General features: G+C 37.4%; 5 protein-coding genes across 5 annotated transcripts in view; 3 read left to right on the top strand and 2 right to left on the bottom strand.

Annotated features, from left to right (window-relative positions):
- Positions 1–3,174: 3,174 nt before the first annotated feature.
- PKNH_1249600 (conserved Plasmodium protein, unknown function) lies at positions 3,175–4,605 on the top strand (the record flags this gene model as incomplete). The annotated part of the gene is made up of 1 exon (XM_002259800.1): positions 3,175–4,605. The coding sequence occupies one exon, from the start codon at positions 3,175–3,177 to the stop codon at positions 4,603–4,605; it is 1,431 nt and encodes a 476-aa protein (XP_002259836.1).
- An 844-nt stretch (positions 4,606–5,449) lies between these two features.
- PKNH_1249700 (conserved Plasmodium protein, unknown function) lies at positions 5,450–9,637 on the bottom strand (the record flags this gene model as incomplete). Its single annotated transcript, XM_002259801.1, has 1 exon — positions 5,450–9,637. The coding sequence occupies one exon, from the start codon at positions 9,635–9,637 to the stop codon at positions 5,450–5,452; it is 4,188 nt and encodes a 1,395-aa protein (XP_002259837.1).
- A 1,489-nt stretch (positions 9,638–11,126) lies between these two features.
- Positions 11,127–12,355, top strand: PKNH_1249800 (uncharacterized protein; the record flags this gene model as incomplete). Its single annotated transcript, XM_002259802.1, has 6 exons — positions 11,127–11,214; positions 11,358–11,439; positions 11,648–11,711; positions 11,864–11,937; positions 12,101–12,212; positions 12,305–12,355. 6 exons carry the CDS (start codon positions 11,127–11,129, stop codon positions 12,353–12,355), a joined length of 471 nt encoding a protein of 156 aa, XP_002259838.1.
- Positions 12,356–13,223: 868 nt separating this feature from the next.
- Positions 13,224–16,109, bottom strand: PKNH_1249900 (phosphatidylinositol transfer protein, putative; the record flags this gene model as incomplete). Its single annotated transcript, XM_002259803.1, has 1 exon — positions 13,224–16,109. One exon carries the CDS (start codon positions 16,107–16,109, stop codon positions 13,224–13,226), a length of 2,886 nt encoding a protein of 961 aa, XP_002259839.1.
- Positions 16,110–21,681: 5,572 nt separating this feature from the next.
- Positions 21,682–21,759, top strand: part of PKNH_1250000 (SICAvar, type I) — a gene marked incomplete at both ends in the record, with an annotated part of 14,007 nt that continues 13,929 nt past the window's right edge. The window contains one exon of the mRNA XM_039114192.1: positions 21,682–21,759. This exon is cut by the window's right edge and continues 27 nt beyond it. Within this exon, the coding sequence (XP_038969840.1) occupies positions 21,682–21,759 (78 nt within the window).

A 21,759-nucleotide genomic window follows, 5' to 3' on the forward strand; every position in this document is an offset into this window, starting at 1 on the left:
CAGAATCTTTAAAAGCAATACGCTGCACTATCCAACGTTATATGCCAGCTGTTTTTGCCCCCCGCAAACGGGGGAGAGCAAAGGGTTTGCCGCAGGGGAAGTTTTCCCCATGAATTTTTACCTCATAAAAATTCATCGCTGTATTTTCCTAAAATTTTTACTTCACGTCATGAGCTAAGCATACATGTATGTTTACATTAGTAATCACCATTTTGACCAAATGAACAATATGAATGTATGGGCTACCTCCCCGTTTGCGCTTCCAAATGGATTATTCATATAAGTGTATTTCCCCGCACTTATTACGCGATCGCCCGTGTGGTTTCCACGTATGCCTACATTTCACGAGAGAGAAATGGCTCATGCGAATTTCCTTTCTACAGCAAAATGTATTCAACACACGCAGGAAGGAACATTTTAAAAAGGCATGCGCATTTTTAAATATAAAAAAAAAAAAAAAAAAATGGTTTATAAAAAGTTGAATAAATTATTCATGGGTTAACGAACCAATCGAGGTCAGACACAACCTCTGTCCCTCTAAATGGATATATACTTCCAAAGTCGCAAATGTGAAACCATTTTATGTTATTAAAAGATCACTTGGCGCGAATCTATTCATTTCAAAAGGATGAATATTCCAACGATCGAGAGAATAAACACTTTCTATGCACTTACGGCGTGCCCCTAACGTGTTTAAGCAATACTTGCTTTTCTATGTATGCTTACCTAAATTAGTAGAACCACATTATTGCAAAAGGAAAACTAAGGCGGGCCCAGACACTGTTCTGGGTAACACCTTATTATGGAGCGAATTATGGCAACATATCCGACCGCACAAAATGCATGATTTTTTTTTTTTTTTTTAAATATTTAAGTGAATATAACATCCCCCAACCGCTTAAGCCGTTTTTCTCAATGGTGATATGAGAATCAATTCGGCAGTAGTGCCTCAGCGGAAGAAGAGAGACATTAGGACAATTGTCTTCGTTTTCTTTACGAGCATATGCGAAATTATTGTTCATGCAAAAATAGGTGCTGGAACGTGGGATACGAACACCTGTACAAATTTTAGGGGTTAAAAAAAAAAAAAAAAAGAATGCTGTGATAAGTGGGAACACCATATATCTGTGTGCGCGAATTAGCCAAATACAACTCACATAACGTGTTTTTCGCGAACGATTATTTAAGGAAAGAGTGTAGGAAAAAACGAATTCCGATTACGGTCGTATAAGGTCGACCAATAGCTATTCTATTCTTTGTATATGCATTCCTTTTTTTTTTTTCCAATTTTGCTAAACCCTTTTTTGACGCCGAATAAGGGTCCATGGGGAAAGCACATTTGCGCACATTTACATATTACTCCGTAGGAAAGTCGTCCTGATACAATTCATCTGCGTAAGAACATATGCGTGCACAATATATTCACCTGCACAGAATAATTTGCGGGAACAAGTATTCCCAAATGTAGAAGATGCCTTGTAACATCAACACAAAATTGGATGTGCAAAAATGTAATAGTTGCACACTGCGTGATGTAAGGCCAACATTGTTCTGGTTTAACCCTTCCAAAGGTGCCTCCCTCCCTAAAAAAAAAAAAAAAAAAAAAAAAAAAAAAAAAGGGGCACGAGTTGTGCAACCAACGTTGTGCTTGAACGGAGGGCACAGCGGAGTGCATTCAGTTAAATGAAAAAATTAACCTGGAGAAGAAATGTCACGTTGTACCGTTAGTTATAGTGCAAAGGGGGAATCCAAAAAGAAGAATAAAATGCAATGCCCCTTTTACATACACATTTTTGCAAAAAGAAATACACCTGAATATATATTCAAAGGAATATGTCGACGTAACTGCACCAAGGCAAAGGCACAAAGAATTTTTCCTGTTCTGCATGCAACGATCTAAAATGGCAAAAGAGGTGAACGTAGTGTTGTAAAGTTGTTCATTCTGTTTTTCCCCTTTTTAGCGAATTTGACTACGTCGCACCGAAGGGACAGAGGTATGCATCTTCACATAAACGTAAGTGCAGGTGTAGCTACGCGTATAAATATGCATCCTTTACTTATCATTTTTTAACATATGCATTCGTTTGGTTCTACTTGCTACCTCACACAGTTGGATATATTATGTTTTCTTTCTTTTTCTTTGCTTTGGTTTGCTTCGTTTTGCTTTACTTTTATTTTTTTTTTTTTTTTATGCCCTGCGCATCCTCAGCCGAACGGTTGGCCACAATTCGCTGAAATGACTCTTCAATTTTGCTTGAATGGAATGGGTCGAAGAAAAGTACCAGCAAAATAATTCAGAATTTTCTGTTCAGCCACGTTTACTCTTTTTTTTTTCTGAACAAAAAAAAAAAAAAAAAAAAAAAAAGAAAAAAAGAAATATGACTTGTTCATAATTTTTTTTACCATTTTGTTCTTTCTCTGTATATTATATTATTATTATTTATTTTTTTTTTTTTTCATTTTTTTTAGTGCTTCCCCCCTCAGCGCGTTCGATCGAAAAGGTTAATTCGTCAATTCAATTTTTTCCCACCATGCCACCCACACCAAGGGCCACATCAAAGAAATATATGCTAGTCGCTCTCAATTTGTACAATACGTATGCTTGCATGAACGCACGAGTACGTCCCCCTTTTTTTGCGCTTTTATTTTCCGGGTGGGGCCCCCTTGGAAGGCAGCCAAAATTGAGCAAAAAGAAAAGTCCAAGTGCAATGGAATGGCTAGCTGGCTAAAAGCAAACGCTATCCCCAAAGCTCTGTGTACAAAAAGTTAACAGATGCCTGCACAGTGGACCCAGGCCAATGTAACTTTCTGCTTTAACGCTTTGTACTCATAAATATACTCTTTCCTTAATTTATAAACATGATTTGTCTTCGTCCTTAATGGCATTTTGCGCTTCACCAAGTTATGCGTCAGCGGAGCAGTGCTAAACACCTTTTCAGAGGGAAGCGCGCAAGGAAAAAAAAAAAAAATAAAATAAAATAAAAATAAATAAATAAAAGAAGGATAAGAGGAATAATAAGAAGAGTAGGAAAAATTAGAAAAGCAAAAGCAGGAAGATAGAAGCGACGTACAAACGTCGGCAGTGCGATCAGCACAAATCGAAAAAGAACGAACGCAAACGCGAAGGAACGACACCAGGTGCACACCCACGAACTATAAAAAAAAAAAAAAAATATGAGCGAGCAATGTGTTCTGATACCGGGAGAATTTGGTGTGTTCGTGCAGGTCTTCATCGGGTGTGTATCCATAGGCATATTAATAACCAAATATCTCTTCGAGAAGCCAAGAAGAACCTTTCTCAAATTTCTCAAGGATGTAATTGTTATCATATGTGGATCAGTAACACTACATATAACAAACATATTTTCGTGCATATTTATTTTCCGATACCACATACTGTCTTATCTGTATAAAATTGATATGGATGAATGCTCCATTTATTTTGTTCAGATAATAATGGATGCTACATTGGGTTTATACGTAGAATACAAATTATTTACATTATTTAAGTTACTAAAATTTAGAAATGAATACCTACAAAACAACTCTATATCATCCATATACAAACCGACGGATGCTCTCTCTCACTATTCCTCCTTCGTCACCTTTTCCAACAGTAATGATTTACAGAAAGGGAAAGATGCAAAAAGCAGGGGTACTATGAGAAGAACAAAAAAAGCCTACCTTGATCCTTGCTCCAACTCATCGAACGGAAAAAATGAATCTACAGTAAAAGACAATGCCGATACGTTTAACTCAAATGAAAACGCTGGTGTGTCTTCCACAAATGAGCCTCCACAAAATCGTTCAAACAATTTGGAAAGGGCCAAAGATAGTAACGCGGGTAACACGGATAATGCACTGCATAATGAGTCGCCCTGCAAAAGTGTGGGCAAGCACCTCGCGCCCACCGGAGGCCTAACAAGCGCGGAAGTAACGACCCAAGGGCTAAGCAAAACAAAAGAAACGAATGAGACGAGTCAAACGAATGAAAAAAATAAAATGCGCCTAGTGAAGGACACCAAGCGCACAAACGCACATCCGGAGGAAGCGAACAAGCGCGAACAGGAAGGAGGGCATTTCAACGCGGAAGATGCAACCAACACACGGAAAGAACAAAACACCTACGAAGAAGATAGACAATACAACAAATATAAAAAATACTACAACAACAACTGCGAAGACTACAAAAATGAGTTAAAATTACTGACCAAAGAACCTGCCAATGAAGAAGTATGCATTCAGATAAACGAAAATGGTGTTGACAATAAAGAAATGGGAGCTACCTACGAAAATAAAAATTCGGAGATTTACAAGAAAATTGAAGAAAATTACATGGACACGGATTTGTTTCAAAATATTCTCATCTGGGTATCTGTAGTCCTAATAGCTAAGTTTATATCCTTGCTCATTTTTTTCCTCTTGTCTCCGATCTTTAATATATTCGTCATGGGAACCATAGCCCACATCAACGATATGAGGTACAAGCTCCTCGTAGTGATGATCATCGTACCCTTCTTCTTCAACTTTATCATGTATTTCTACATGGATAGTATAGTCAAGACTAAGAACACGTGCAATAGTGCGAGTATCGATAAAATTTAGTTGCATTACATTGTTAGTCCCATAATTTGTGGGAACTTCTTATCGCACCATCTCCCCCGTGTTGCTCTAACCTACAACACGCCTCTGCCGACGTAAATTCCTCCCCATTTATTATTAGCCCCTCGCCCGGGCTCTATGTTATTATATCCAGGCACATCCACATGCCTCTCATTCTTCACTTTTTTTTCTTTTTTTTGTTATAACTTCAGCTTTTGTTTTTGTTCCCCTAACGTTCCTTTTGAATGTACACCAAAACGCATGTTTTAAAATTCTTAATACTGGTAATAATTTTCTTTTTCTTTTTTTTTTTTTTTTTTTTTTTTTTTTGTGTTTCCTAATCATATTAAACTTAAATTCGTTTTAAAAAATTAATGAGTACGTCTTAGTAGTCTATCACAAGAGTGGCAAACACATTTGGATGAATGCCAATCTGTCCACTTACGTGAACGTACATATCTGCACTTCGGCGTGCTAGCACATTTGCTACTCTCGCACAATGTGAAGCGTTTAGAAGGAGATATCAAAAAAAAAAATAATAATAATAATAACGATTCATTTGAAAACAAAAAAAAAAAAAGGCGAAGGAAAGGTGGGGGAAGCGAAGACAATGCAGTGGAGGCGACGAGACGAAGCCACGGAGCCAGAAGGATTATTCAACAAAAAATGCTAAAAGGAAAAATACGTCAGGTGTAACAGCTTAACGGCGATATATCCCAATCGCCCAACTACGTAGCCATCTTAATGACTGCGATGCACTGCAAAAATGACAAAAAAAAAAAAAAAAAAAAAAATATATATATATATATATATATATCGCTGCTACGCTGAGCCAAACTCCACCAGCTCAGGAGTCCAAAAACTCGCTGACATTCTGAATGTCCTCAGACGCTGTTTCCTCCGTGGCATCATCATACGAGCTGTTCACATAAATATTATGCGTAATGATATTTTCTATAATATTTTGATAATTTTGCTTGTTCCTTTCCTTCTCCTCTTTAATTTTAAAATAGTTGTGCAGAGCCTTGAAGCAGAAATACGTAATGAAGACAATAATGCTCAAAATGAAGAGGAACAAAACCCAGTTTACATACTTCTCCTTCTTCGTTAACCGGTATACCCCCCCTTGTAGCACTTCACGAACAATTTCGACTTTGTAGGGGTTGCCTCCAAATTCATCAAAAACAATTACTACGTTTATTCCTTCGATGAGCCAATCGGTTGGTATGCGCATGTACCGTGTTAGTGGGATACTAATTAAATTTTCGTTCGTGGCAAATTTGTTTTTTTTTTCCTTTTTCATTTTCTTTCTTTTTTTTAATTTTTTCTCTTCATTTATTTCACTTTCGTAACTTTCCTTATCGTCTGTTATCCAGAAGCTTCCCAACATGTGGTTGTTAATGTAGACAAACCCGCGACTCAGCCCGTCAATTTCTTTCAGTTTTTCATCGTAAGCAGATAGCCTTAGAGAGTATTTGGATCTTATGTAGTCCACATTTTTTACAAAATACAACAAAGTGTACCACGTTAGAGGCGAATTAATGCTCTTCACATTCACCTTGCTGAATTTGTTTAAATATTTAAAAATCCCCATTTTGCAATAATATTTAATTTTGTTAAAAAAAAAAGAGAAAAATCGAGAGGAACACATTTTTATAAACGAATTTGTTATACTTTTCATTTCCGTTTTCTTACTATCCAGCAATGTTTCAAAGTTCATATTTTCGTGTTCCACATGTTCACTTCCGCTTTTTGATGTTTCCCCTTCCTTCGGGTTTTTGTCTTTCCCCTTGTTCAACAAATACGGTTTTATGTACGGGTAATCAACCATGTTGTACATTTTTTTGTATACTTCTACGTTTTTCTCATTTTTTATTATTTCCCCATGCAGACCAACACAGCTATACAAATCGTATTCATTCCTCGTGACGATGAATATGAACGTATCGATACTTTCTCCCGAGTAGTAATTGTGCATACTACGTTCGTTCTCATTGTGCATGTTGCTGGAATCATTTTCTTTGCTATGCACATCGATTGTTCTGTGCTCCAAGTCGTCAAAGATAGTACCTCGCTTATTGCAAGTAGTGGTTGTAGCTTCACCGTCGTCTGATTCTTCTTGCACATCGCTCTGCATACAACTCTTGTTCCCCTTTCGGTGGTTATTCATTGGTGAGTTATCGCCTGACCCGTTCATATTTTTTTTTTTTTTTTTTTTTTTTTCCCCAGATTGTGTGTGTGTGTTCAGGGCTAGGTAGCCATTTTGTTCGTCCACATTTGAGCTTTCATTCATATTTTTTTTTCTTTTTTTTATTTCATTTTGGCTAGCTGCATCTTGAAAAAAAAAATAATCCTTCTTTAAATCATTCACATTTATGTGGTTGAGAAAGTCCGTTCTGATGCTCTCTTTTGGGAAGCCAAGACCCAGATTTGCGCAAATGATGTATACCTTCTTCACGTTCAGTAGTTCTATGTACTTGTACTCGTTGAACCCTCCGTAAAGAAACTTATCGTCTGCATACACGTACACGTAAAAGCTGTAATTACTGAGGAACAATTTCACATAGTTGACGTTATCTCTCATCACAATTATGTACCACTGAAATTTTGTAAAATCAAGGGTCATATAAAAGTGCTTAAGTACATTAATTTCGTGTACATGGTGTACATAATTGTTTGGGAACAAGTTCGAAAAAATTTTCATATGTTTTGCAACGCTTTTCGGAAGCAACCCTCCTCTAGTGCCACTTTTTATTCCCTCCTTTTTGTCCTCCCTCATGCACATCAAGGGGCCCGACGTCGCTGCGTCCAGGGAGTACATATACTTATCAATTGGGGGGTACACCTCCTTTCTGTTAATAAACGAAACTTCGTAACTGTAATTGAACGAAGAATCATAAATAATTTTCTTCTTATATTCATTATACACAATACAGCTAAAGCTGTTGATGTTGTAATTCAGAGGCCCAACCTTTACATAGGTGCTTCCCTTAATATTGTGATTGCAAATAATCTTAATAACGCCATAGTCGTACATTTCAATGTTCGTCGAGATTTTTACTGGCCGTATGTAGTGCTCACTTTTTAGTAAGTGATGCCCATACTTGTACAGAAATTTGAATATCTTCTTAATGTGTGAGTATAGAGGTTCCTTCTGGTTAAAGTACAGGTCAAGCGGCTGCCCTGTCTCTTTGCTGTAATGCTCCAAGTAAGTGTGCGTGTTGTTTATATTATTACCACTGTAGAAGGGGAAAATGTTCAGGAACACTCCTCCCTTCGCCAGGAACACTAATATATTGTATGTGAGATCTTTAAAATTTCTTATGTGGCCAATGTAGCTGTTGCTGCTGTATTTACTCTGGGCCTTTTTCACGCCCACGTGGATTTCCCCATGGTCGGCATCTTCCGTTTCGTCTGCGGAAGGTCCCATTTCGTCACCTGCCTCGTCACCTGCCTCGTCGCCTGTCTCGTCACATGCCTCGTCTACCGTTTCGACTTTCGCTTCGTTCCCCACGGGGGGTTTCCCCTCGTCCAGTTTAAAGCTCCTGCTTTCGCGCGCTATGAGTTCGCTCACCGGGGAAAGCATCGACGGAGAAGAATCATACACGATGGGCTCCTGGAAGTGTCGTCTCAAAATGCTGGGCGAGTTCACATTATGTATGCTGTACTTGGCACCAGTCCAAACTTGTGACCAGATGCAAGGCTTGTTTAACTTTATGCACTCATTGTCAAACCAGTTGTTATGAAAAAAATGGTTGTAACAACTGTTCCCCGCATAGGAGTTAATAAGCTCGTCCTTAATAAAAGGGTAGTTCGTCGTCAGTGTGTTAATTTTTCCGAAATGCAATTGTACCAACTTGTAAATTTCATTAATGTACATCAACCCTAGTTCGTACTCCTTTAATATTCTCATATAGTGGTTAAACCGGGTATACAAAACATACCCTAGAGTAAGTATGTAGCTCCTTCTAACTCGCTTGAAGAAGTTAATAACACATTGCAGGAAGGATGATCCCTCCGATTTGGTACCCTTAAAATAGGTCTCCACGTTGCATATATTTCGGAAATAATTCCTGCGCTTCAAGTCTATTATTATGTACATGTAATAATTATCGAACGTTTTATCAATATTCAGGTAGATGATTGGTCCATTATTTATGTTTGCATATTTTTTTAAACGAGGGAGGATGTAGTTAAACCATTTTATAGCTCTCTTAAAATAATACAGGCTGTAAATATTATTATATGTATGATCTCCCTTCATGTAAGAGGCTTTCTTCCTACTTATTTCATTTTCTATTTGTTCCCATTTTACATTTTCTGGGTCTTCATTTATGATAAAGCTTTTCTCCTTTCCAAACACATTGAAGGATAAGTAGTCTCCAACTTTTTTTGTAAATTTCCTTCCTTTTCTTTCCTTCTCTATATACACACCCCTTATGTAGTCATTCAACTTTCTGCTGAACAAAATATAAGTAGGGATATTCGAATTATAAATATTATCTATGTATGGTCCAATGTCTAGGATGACAAAAAGCCCATTAGACGCACAGAAGTTTAGCAAGTAGAAAAGCTTCGATTTCGTGGTATCATAAAGATCTTCTAAATATTCATTCTCAGGCCAAAATAAAAAGGTATATACGGTATTAAAATTTAACTCCTTTATTTTTTTTAAAACTATATATATATCTCGCACACTCATATATATGTACGGTATATATGCACCCAGGATGAATGTTTTCAATTCGTTAATGTAGATTAGTCTATTCACATGGGATACTTCAAACCCGATTTTATTTTCGTTTTTTTCATTTTTCCCTTGGTTTTTTTCATCACATGTGTGCTTTACAAACTTATATGTTATGATATTCCTTTCCCTTTCTTGTTGTTTCGTTCCAAACAAGTCCTTCAATTTGGACATCACCAGACTTCCCAACCCCTCATTCTTCGGTGTAGTAGAACAAGAACAGACAAAGTCTGTTTCTATATTTGATCCAAAAAGGTACAAGGAACATATTAAAAGGAGGGGGTTCATTTTAACAGGGTGTAGATCTTCCTTTGGGCACTCATTGTGTTGTTCCGGCCCATGGCGTCTGGGGGAATTACTAACCCTGATATAAGTACTTGGAAGGATTCCCTCGTTGTGGTATCCAACTTTTACAACGTATGAAGAATCTCCTCTCTGCCTCGCTCCACCTTACACTACCTACTGCCTTTCTTCGCTTTATTTATTTACCTCCTTTGGGTAATATTCTCATGTGTATTTTCTTCTTTTTTCTAGCAACATGCTTTAGTTCCTTTTCAATGTGGCGTGATTTGCTCTTCGCGCAAATTGCACCACCCCTCGGTCTAGGGCACTCGAGACTATACACTTGGATCTCATAAAGCGCATGCATGCGCTCCCTATTTTCATGCCGAAACAAACATATACCAACCCATTTGCATACCTATCTATATGGGTAACCCTGCAAAGGCGCAAGCAGGATTCTTCTCTTCTCCCTTTCCTTTTTTTTTATCACTTCACGATGAGAGGTTATCAAGTGGTAATCTCGTACATGGTATAATTAAAATTATTACAAATTGGAAAACGTAAAAAAAAAAAAAAATAATAATAAAAATAAAAAAAAAATAAAAAGCTTGATTAAGCCATTTTGTAAAGATTCATTCTGCACATCCTTGGGGCTCTTAAAATAGTTCCCTTTTCCTCTCGAACAAGAAAATTGCAAAAAAAAAAAAAAAAAAAAAAAAAGAAAAAAAAAGGAAAAAGAAAATCACCTGAACAAATTGCACGCACAGAATATACTACACTGTAACGGTATCGAGAGAATTTTTTTTTTTTTTTCTCAACCTTCATCAGCATCTCAACGTGTAGGGTATGAGAATCAAACGATTAGGTCATGCCTCTGATTCGTTCTTTTACCAACTATCGTAAAGGTTGCCAAAAAAAAAAAAAAAAAAAAAAAAAAAAAAGAACCTTTACAGAGTACAATATGCATACTAACCCGAAGGGACCTTCCCCACTAACATTTTAGCTAAACGAATAAAACATTTTAACGGCGTACTTGCGTGCAGAAAATACGAAGAAAATCATTCAGGTAAGTCTCACCAACAACGGGGATCCTCACACTTCTTGATGCATGTATGACTGCATGGGATAATTTTTACGCGAGTGTGATAATTCTCCCCCTTCATATGTGTACATGCGATTTTACAACTTATCCAGGTGCTTCAGCGCATGTCCGCATTTTAATATGTATTTTCTACATTTGGTGTGGTCCGGTTGCGAAACGCCGCTTTTGTTAAAAGGCAAGGTGAAGGAGTGCACCTAGCAGAAGTACCTCCACCCTTGCACTTCCTATTTGTGATCAATACGGTCACCTCACACGACTGAACGAAGGTGCTTACTTTTCCTCCCTCAGATATCTCTTCATCGAATCCACACAACGAATACACCCCAACTGTCTTCTCCCAACAGACTTCATAAAAAAAAAAAAAATTCCTTAAACGCAGAAGCCACATTAAAAATGAAGAATACCGTGCTTCGAATAAAAGCAGAGCTGGAAAACGTTAAAAGGCTATACTGTGACGATGATTTCCTCTGGGTCTTTAACAGTACGAATTGGAAGGGAAAGACATTCCACCCCCCCACACACACACGATTGAAATGCGATGATAATTTATATGCGTGCTCAACAATTCCCATCATCTTATGCTCCTCGTCTTTACCCACGAATTTTTCCTTCCTCAATCTGCAGTTAGAGACAGTACTTCTTCCATCACCAGGGAAAACATCCAATTTAAAAATACAGACATTCTCGAAATTCCTAACAGCAGGGGGTAGGTACCATCAAATGGGGAGTAGTTTTCCGCTGTGTGTACAGAACCACATGCAGATACTCATGAGAGCCTCCATATTTTAAAGACTCATAAAAAGGAAACTACTACTCATCTTTGTATGGACAATTTATTTTTTTTGCATTGTGCGGAGTCACCTCATCCCCACCCACCCCACCCCCTTCTTTTCTCCCCATATTGGCCCCTGCAGAACAGCCAATTTCCTAGTCAAATGGACTGAGTACCCGAAATACTCCACCATAAACTTCGTGAAGGTATGAACAAGGCGGCGTTGAAGAGATGTACATATTTTTCCATCTTCACATCGACATGCATTCTTTCTGGTTATCAATACCAATGTTACGCACATATTTTCTGCCGGGCTATTTTATTTTCTCTTATTTCTGGCCCCCCTTTTTCCCCGTAGACAAAGAACGATTGCTCCTACGACAGCGGAGCGGACAACGACTGGAGAGACTTTGCCACCTTCGAGTGCCGAGGGTATGCCATGGGAGATCCATTCAAAAAATTTAGACGAACAGACAAAACGCTTTAAATGAGCAGAGATTTATTCCGGAAAGGAAGCATGCCGAATTATCGTTTTCCCCATTTCCTGTATACCTTTCTGTCCCATTGCTCTGCTCTACACACCACCCACCTTCAGGATCGAACTGATGGAATTTCTACCACATGGAAACTTTATCGTGGAAGACATCAAAGGAAAAATTTACTACGATGTGAATTTGTCTGATGGAAATTGGTGTGACTACAACCAGGTGAGCGCCTGCCTGTGGTCGGTGCTTCTTGTATAGCTGTTTTTTTTTTTTTTTTCACCATTCTTATTTTTTCTTTTTTCCCCCCCATGCAGGATCACGAAATGTGCGTGGGAATTTACAACGTGGAGTATGAGATATATTAAAAGATAAAAAAAAAAAAATAAAATTAAAAAAAAGTGCAAGATGATGAATGCTACGATTCCAGTTGTACTGAAATAAAATTATGGTTTAAAATCATTGCTTATCATCAAAGGATAGCTACGACGCCTGGTAATATATGCCTTACGGGGGGAGCTCTCAAAATTTAAAAAAAAATAATAAATAAAAATTGTTAATGTGATTAATCAAGCTAATCAGGCTAATCAGGTTAATCAGGTCATGTGGTGAAAACAGAAATAGAAGCAAACGCAAACGTGGTGATGAGCTAAACAGCCACAACACGTAATGGAAGGAATAGAAAGACGAGATGAATGACGACGTAACACACAATTAGGACGAATACATCGTTTTACGCACAAAAAAATAAAATAATAAATAATAAAAAAATAATAAAAACATAAAACAAAGAGGCATATATGTATATGCCATGAAAGGACAGAGGGGATCATACAGTAAAAAAAAAGAAAAAAAAAAACGGAATGAAAGGATGCAACACATGAGAGTAGTTCAATGAGAACGGATAAGGTATAATAAAAAAATGTGGTTATAGAATTGTAGAATAAAATGTGAGCATATACGAATGGATAATTCCTATGAAGAAGATAAAAGAGGGTGGCTGATTTGCCTGCGAAACTGCGCCCTCCCAGAGGCTGAAGCAAATGTATGTAGAGTTATGCGAACAGTGCATAACTGTGCAATTTTATATACCTTCTTTCTTCCGCTTTATTTTTTATTTTAAAAAAAAAAAAAAAAAAAAAAAAAACGCTTCACATCATTGTAAGTTAATTCCATCAAAATAGAAGATCTTCATTCATCGTAACACGTCCATTCAGTTGTTCTTATTTCTTTCTCCTATAAGTTGTCCGCACAGTGAGAATACTTCACATTTTCACGAAGAAAAATATCATGGATGTTGTTCAAAATTGTGCTTTGAAACTGTCCATTGAGGGATTTCGATGCAAAGTTCACGTTCACTGTCGACTTGTTCAGCTCGCTAAGGGTATTGTAAAAATTCTTGTAAAACTCCTCTTGGGAATTTTGCTTCTTCTGAACATCTAGGAATGATGTGACTGAGTTGATGCTCCCAGGGGGGCTGCTCATGGAGAACTTGTAAACATTGCCTTGGTAGAACCAAGAGTGGTTCCAGTACTCATAATACAAGAATGCACATACGCACATGAGAGCAGACAAGAGGAAGTAAAAAAGGGATTTAAAACGTTTATGAATTGACATGGAGGAATACACAAAAAACACCAACGCCATAACATAAAAAAGGGCAAGGGATGTGTTGCTATCTTTGCGTGACATGTCATCTGTATTGTAGTTATGTATACTCTCCATGTGTTGTGCGAAATTGTTTATCATTTGGCTGTCTTCCGTCACACTGTTAACCGCGTTATAGGAGTTCAAAATGCCATCTCCACCCTTATATGAAACTGATTGTCTGCTCGAAAATACCCACTCTAGTCTTCCGCCCCCTTGGTCTGCGTAGAAATTTTTCATATCCGTTGGGGTGAACAGATGACCAGTTCCTCTTTCCTCCCAAAGGTATTTGTCCCTGCGTGAGAAAAACATGTCATTCACTCCTTCCCCATTATTCGAAGTATCAATCATGGCCTCCCTCATCCATATTTCATTTTCATAATTTATCATTTTCATTCTTTTGGTGATGGGGTTAAGCATAAGTAGGTCATCCCCTCCTTTAAATTTTTCGATCCTCTGCACATTCATATTTTTCAAGCCCTTTTCTGTTGAGAAAGGATTCATGATTCCACCCTCGGTAGAGCTCATTTTATTCTTCGTTACGAAGATGTAGTGTAACTTCCACGGGTTCTCCTCTCCTTCGTTTACTGTGTGTTCATACGTTGTATACTCATCATCCGCCTGGTCACCACTCTTATATGCAGATGTCAGATTAGCTTTGGTTTCTGCTCCCATTTCGAGCACATCCTTGCTTAAGTTTTTCTCCGCCATGGTATCACTGTCGTCTGCTTCTCCTGCTTCCTCCTCATTCTCCGTTATGAGCATATCCTCGTCTATTTTATTGACTTCTCTTAACATTCGCCCCCTCATTTTGGTAACACCAGGTGTAGCGGGCATTCTATTTTTCTCTGCTTCTTCTCCTGCCTCCGTCAAGCCTACTTCTGTAGTTGAGGTTAACAACTTAACAGATTCCTCCTGCATGATATCATCCTTTAACCATTTTCCATTTGATGATTTGCTACTCTTTGTCTTTTCCATTTTCTCATGTCCTTCCTCTACCACTTCTTCGCTGCCGTCGTCTTCTCCTAATTTGAAGTCTCCAGTGGGTTCTTCTTCGTGTTCGTATGGTTCCTCGTTCACATTCAACCTACTCGAATCGCTTGTCTCCGATCCTTCTCCAGCTTCGGTTGATATATCAACACCTGCGACTTTAGTATTATGTTCTCCTCCTGCTACATGGTTACCTTCGCTTCCAAATGGATCAAAATCTTCCTTTACTTTTTCTTCCACTTGTCCCTCTTTTTTTTTTTTTTTTTTTTTTTTTTCTCCCGACTTTGCGTTCTTCTTACCTGTACTATTATCGTTTTCTCCTTCCTCCTCTTCGCATCCATTTTTTTTTTTTTTTTTTTTTTTCTTCTTCTTCATGCCTTTGCCTTTCGTCGCTGATTTCTCGTCCAAATTTTCCGTTAAATCAGGTGAGCTCATGTTTAAACCGGAAAGGCTTCCAGTTTCGATGCTAGGAAAATTCATATTATCCTTACTTATTTGAGAAGAAGAAGCATAGGTAGAGTCTCCATCAGAAGAACCGTTCTTTATAGAATCGCGAGACCCGTCATCCATTAGTTTGTCATCCCCATTGCCACAATTATTAACATATTGATCAGAAGCAACACGAGGTTGTTGTTTGGCCATATACTGCACAGCTAGCGTCGAATCATTTTCTACATCAAGTCCAACTTCTTTCCAGAAATTCTCCAACTGCTCCTGTAAGTCTGCTTCGAACATATGGATCCCTTTTTCGGTTAAGTTATACCATTCATCAATCTGACATAATGCCCTACGATGATATTTCAGGAGGCTGTTCTTAATAATATTCACGATCCAGTTTTCGAATCTCGAGCACAGAACTCCAAAGTACGGTATATCTATACTGAAGAGCTTATAGCATGTTATAATCACTTTGCTATTTTCAATCCAATTTTCTTCTAGCCTTCCTCTTTGGGCTTTTTCACTATAGAAAATTGTTGGATCTTCCTCAGTCCTGTATTCTCCAGGGGGTATCTTATCGTTCACTATATCGATCAGCACAACTTTCCTCTGTGCCAGTAACTCATCGGAAAGGTTAAACACATTATCCTCTGTGTTGTGCCCTATGTGACACGTTGATTCTATCTTCACACATGCCTTAGGGAATCCCTTCGCTTCATACAGAACCTTTGAATTGAGATCAACGCTCCAAGATTTCTCATCTACAAGACAATATTTGGGGTCTACAAAATTTTGTATCCATTTTGGGATTTTGTTCACAAGGTTCAATCTTTTGAATGTGTAATCTACTGGCTTCCCATTTTCATCATGCACCGTACCCTTTTTAAATAATACTACTTTTCTTACATCCATTCTGTTATTTTTTCCCACTCCATTGATCGTATTTGTTGTATCCTCCTCTGTCACTTTTGCTAGTAGGTGCCGATGGCAGATATTGTACTCCTCCATGGACAGAGGCATGGCCAGTCTGAACTCGATTAGCTTCATCTTGGAGCTCGGAATTGGGGACTTTGATTCTTTTGTTTCTTTCCTTATTATTTTATTATTTTATTATTATTTTTTTTTCTTTTCGCGCTCACCTTGGGCACTGGCGAAGATTGGAATATATACGAGGAATAAATATATCTGCGTACATATATGGGTGGGCTCACTGACTCTGTCTTCGAACCTCTACAATGGACCACTACTGCACTAGGAACAGGTTCGGGTTCGTTCATCCAAAGGTAACCAAGTCCTTTCCGTCCCGGGCGAATGGCGCTTGTCCAACTGAGGCTTGCACGCGTGAAGCTCTATTATCTATATAATTAGCAACGCACGTAAACGCATGGGGGACCGGAGAAATTGTACTTTGTGGGTGTTCTTCTACTTGGTTATGAAAAAATACGAAACGATTTATCACTTGGCGTTATTTATTTTAGTCCCTGTGGTATTGTGCTTGTTGTCATGGGGCAAAAATCTATGTCTCTATGACAGAATAAAATGATGGACGAATTATTCGGAATCGAGTAAATCTGTACCTTCGGGAATTTTGCCTTGTTCAGAATGATGCCAATTATATATAGTAACTTTTTTTTATATCCTCTTTTTACGTAACAAAAATGAGGCGATTGACCGATCGATCGGTCAATCCCAATTGAGGAAGAATTTTATTTTTCCATCCATCTGGATTGTTCTAATCAATCTCATTCGACTTTTTATCCTTGTTAATATACTAGTATTTTTCTTTTTCTTTTTCTTTTTTTTTTTTTTTTTTTTTTTTTTTTTTATCTCATATTGTATATTGTTTTTATCGGAATTTCGCGCTATATCTATCTGCGCTTCCGTATGGATTAATTTATGATCATAACTGCAGTTAGAATTTCGTAAACGCGTTTATTGCAATCCCCATAATTATATTTGTATTGCGCACTATTTTTTTGGACTATTTTTATTTATTTAATTTTTTTTTTTTTTCTCGTTCTTATGAAGCTTACGAAATAATATCCGCAGCCTTGGTAGATAAAATTTGCTACGATTGCATTGCATGTGATTTTCGATTCGCGGACTTGACCCAATCAGTTTTCGCCGCAATATATATTATGTATTATATGTTCATCATTTTATTTATTAATTTTTGCTTTATTTTAATTTATTAATTTATTTTAAATTATTTATTTATTTTATATTATTTTATTTATTTATTTATTTTATTTTTGCTTCCTTTTTCCCTCCCTTTACAAATTAAAGTGCCGAAGCGGGGGGGAGATAATGAGGATGTACATATGAAATGCAGACCGCGGGAGTGCATCATGGGGGCCTCCTCGCATCGGATCTCCTGCATAGGCTGATAGAGAAGACTGCGGGAGTTTACTTTTTCGCTTCCATTCCAAGTATAGAGAAATCACCCATGTGCCTTGTGCATACAAAATAAAAGGGCTCATGCGCACGTTGGCATTATTCTTACGAACCACAATTTAAATACTTGTGCGTATTATAAGCATTTCCTCCTTGCGCGATTTATAGGGCTTCCCTAGTAGGAGGTACAAATAAATTTTTCTTTTTTCCTTTTTGTATGTACGCATGTATGTTCCTAGCGACCGCTTCTTAAAAAAAAAAAAAAAAAAAAAAAAAAAAAGACCAAACTTTGTTGCCCTACAGAGAAATGTCAAGTTTTTTAATATTATGCCGATTTGCGAGTGTCCAAAAAATTTACGTGAGCATATCTTAATTTTCTGTCTCATTCCGAATTCCTCATTTTTTAGTTCATTCGGGAGGGGGGAAATTTTCGTAACAACGCGACGAAGCAAAGAAATTGCACAATGGCACAGTAGAACAAAGTATTATAGTGTCATTATGCAACCATAAGTTATGAATAAAATCGATCCTCCCATTCCTCTGCACTTTTCGCGCATGAGTACAATCTACTGGGAAGGAAGGTCAACTGTCTTATTCGTCTTTCTTGCTTCCTTTTCAACAAATATATGTTACACGCATGTTTCGGTTTTTCAAACTCTCTCCTCATTATCTATGGAAAAAGTAAATCCCTTCCTGAGGAGTGCCTTATATATTTATCGCGCAGGTAACAATTTTCAGAAACCTCATGTATAATACGGGGGTAATCATATTCTCGACTTGTTCTACTCCGTAATGTTCTAAGTACGTGACGAAGCAGAACTGTGAAACTGGGGCGTGGGCAGATACCTATAAACGTAGGAGCAATTGGTATGTAACTCCATTTAACGGGAAAAAAAATATTTAAAGAAATGTTTCTCTTGAAGCGTACCGTTTTGTTTTTCCTTTTTCATTTTCCTGTACATACAGTTCTATTAGTGTATATACAGATTTGTATTCACGCGCGGACACATGCATTTTATTTTTATCCCACTCTCTCAGTTTTTTCCCTCCGGACAAATTAGCAACGGGAATGCAAATAATAATTATATATTCATGCGCTAACATACAATACAGCACTATATCCGAAAGTCCCTATTGGAGGATTTTTTTTTTTTTTTTTTTTTTGAACGTACTGAGAGCATGTTCTTTCCCCTCGGAAAAATTGCAAAACGGGGTACCAAATAAAATAAGATTATGAAGTGTTCCTTCCTGTGCAATACTTTATTGGAACTATTTTTCTCCTGTAATATTTACATTCCTGGTGGTGCGCCTCCCGCGAGTGTTTTTTGGAAAAAAGAAAAATGCTCCTCCTGATGCACGTACATAATGTTGCATCTTTCATAACGGAAAAGAATAAAACTCGTGTTGCGTCTCAGGGAAATGCACCCCGTAAACTTATCAGGTGATGGTTTTTCTTTTCGTACGAAGCAACTGCTCTCTTGTAGAGAACTTCGCTTCTTTTACGATAGCCTATTAATCGTTTAGATCTCCCCCCCCCCTTTGGCAAGTGTCATAAGTCTGGGGCATAGGCTCTCTCGGGGTACACACTCCCCTTCCTTTATTTTCCAAAAAATGTGCGTCCCCCACCCGAAGGGGAAGAGGGGGCAGGAGGAGTAAATCACGTTAACATGCTGGATTGGGATTCGGACTGTCGTGGAAATTTCTTATTGACGGCATAACATGAGATTCTCTTCAAATTAATTGTTTTTGCATAGGGTAATTTTTTTTTTCTACTTTTTCTTTTGGGGTATGTCAGAGATGGGCAAAATCTGTTTTAATTCTTTTTTTTTTTCTTCTTATTCTCTTTTTTCCTAATATTTTTTCCCCTTCCTTTCTGCTTTCCTCTTTCTTAATTATTATTTTTTTTCCTTTCCCCCAATTCTTTCCCTGTAGAGTAGATGAACCCTTGTAGTACAAACCCTTCGCTAAAACATCTAAATACTAAGACACAATTATTGTTCTTAAAACGTAAAAAAATAATCCCACGTTCGAAATTATACACACACCCACTAAACCCCTAAACTCTAAACCCTGAACCCTAAACCCTGAACCCTGAACCCTGAACCCTGAACCCTAAACCCTAAACCCTGAACCCTAAACCCTGAACCCTAAAACCCTAAAACCCTGAACCCTAAATCCTAAACCCTGAACCCTGAACCCTGAACCCTAAACCCTAAAACCCTGAACCCTAAATCCTAAACCCTGAACCCTGAACCCTGAACCCTGAACCCTGAACCCTAAACCCTAAACCCTAAACCCTAAACCCTAAACCCTAAACCCTAAACCCTAAATCCTAAAGCCTAAACCCTAAACCCTAAATCCTAAACCCTAAACCCTGAACCCTAAAACCAAAGCACTAGACTGGACATGTATATCCTGGAACACTGAACCCTACATCCGGAACCGGACATATATACCCGGATGTTTTTTTCCCACCCCCTTTTTTCCTTCCATTCCTCATACACTACCTTTCACCTTCTTCCTATTTTCCCTTTCCTTCCTTTTCCTTGGTCTTCTTTTAATTCTTCTCTTCCTTTCTTAGAAAGAAGAGTAATAAGCCTTTATGCTTTTTTATTGCTTTTTTTTTTTTTTTTTTAATTTTCTTCTTTCTTCTTCTTTCCTTTGCTTGGACCTTTTCTTTTTTTTTTTTTTTTTCCCTTTAAATTATCCTTTTCTTCTCTTCTTTTTCCTCTCTTCTTTTTCCTCTCTTCCTTTTCTTTTCTTCTTTTTCCTCTCTTCTTTTTCTTCTCTTCCCTTTCTTCCCTTCTTTTTCTTCTCTTCCTTCCATAGAAGGAAAAGTAATATGTTTATGTTATCCTTTATTTTTCATTCCTCTTTGCTGTTCAAACAAAGGTTTTTTTTTTTTTCCTTTAAGTTATCTTTCTCTGCATTCTCTTTAAAACTGTTTTCGTTTTTTCTCCTTTAAACTTTCTCCTTTTATCTTCCTTACCTTAAAACCTTCTTTTCTTTTTCCACTCTTTAAACGTTCTTTCTTTTCATCCTTTAAACCTTCATTCTTCTTTTCTCCCTTTGAAAACCTTCTTTCTTTTTTCCTCCTTTAAACCTTCTTTCTTTTTCCTCCTTTAAGAAAACTTCTTCTTTTTCCATTTTAAAAACTTCTTTATTCTTTTTCTTCCCCCTCTAAGAAACCTTCTTTCTTCTTTTCCCCTTTAAAAACTTCTTTATTATTTTTCTTCCCTTTAAGAAACCTTCTTCTTTTTCCCCTTTAAAAACTTCTTTATTCTTTTTCTTCCCTTTAAAAACTTACTTCTCCTTTTCTCCTTAAGAAAACCTCTTTTCCCTTTCTCCATTAAAAAATCTCCCTTTCTTTTTTTCCCTCCTTCTTAAACCTTCCTTCATTTCCTTCTCTTAAGAAACCTTCTTTTTCATCCCTTCCTTAAAAAAAACCTTCCTTCGCTTGAAACCTTCTTTCTGTTCCCTTTAAACTTTCTTCTTTTCCCTCTTTAAAAACTTCTTTTTCTTCCCCCTTTAAACCATCCTTTCTTTCCTTTAAACTTTCTTCTTTCCCCTCCTTAAAACCTTCTTTTCCTTCCCTTTAAACTTTCTTTCCTTCCCTTTAAAGCTTCCTTCCTCCCTTATAAACCTTCCTTCTTTTCTTCCTTTCAAAACCTTCTTTTCTTTTTCCACTCTTTAAACGTTCTTTCTTTTCCTCCTTTAAACCTTCATTCTTCTTTTCTCCCTTTGAAAACCTTCTTTTCTTTTCCAACCCTTTAAACCTTTAAAAAGGAAAACATTTTTCCTCCCCCTAAGGTGACTAAACACCAGGGCATATTATTGTTCTAATAACCGAGGAAAGAACCTTACTTTTCTTTCTATTCCCTTAAGAAATCTTCCTTTACTTTTCCCTCTTTAAAACCTTCTTTTCTTTTCGTCCTTAAGAAATCTTCCTTCCTTCCCTTCCCATAAGAGAGAAAAAAAGAAGAGATTACTTCTTTCTCCTTCCTCTAAGAAGGTTCTTTCTTCGGTTTTTTAGAACAACAATAATATGACCTGGTGGTGTTTAGCCACCTTAGGGGGAGGAAAAATGTTTTCCTTTTTTTGAGGAAAAAAACGGAAACGTTTAAAAGGATGTTGCCTTATTTTGATAATTCTTTTTTAGGCTGCCATTTTAAATTTGTAATAAGAAAAGCACAACACAACGCAACAACAGAACAGAACAACAAAGATGACAGTACAACAGAGTTCAGGCAGCACTTCCATGCTTGGGGAGTGGCTGAAGGTGCTCGTGGAGAATAATGGGAAC

This window comes from Plasmodium knowlesi, assembly GCF_000006355.2.
Source record: "Plasmodium knowlesi strain H genome assembly, chromosome: 12".
In the NCBI taxonomy this organism is placed as follows: Eukaryota; Apicomplexa; class Aconoidasida; order Haemosporida; family Plasmodiidae; genus Plasmodium; species Plasmodium knowlesi.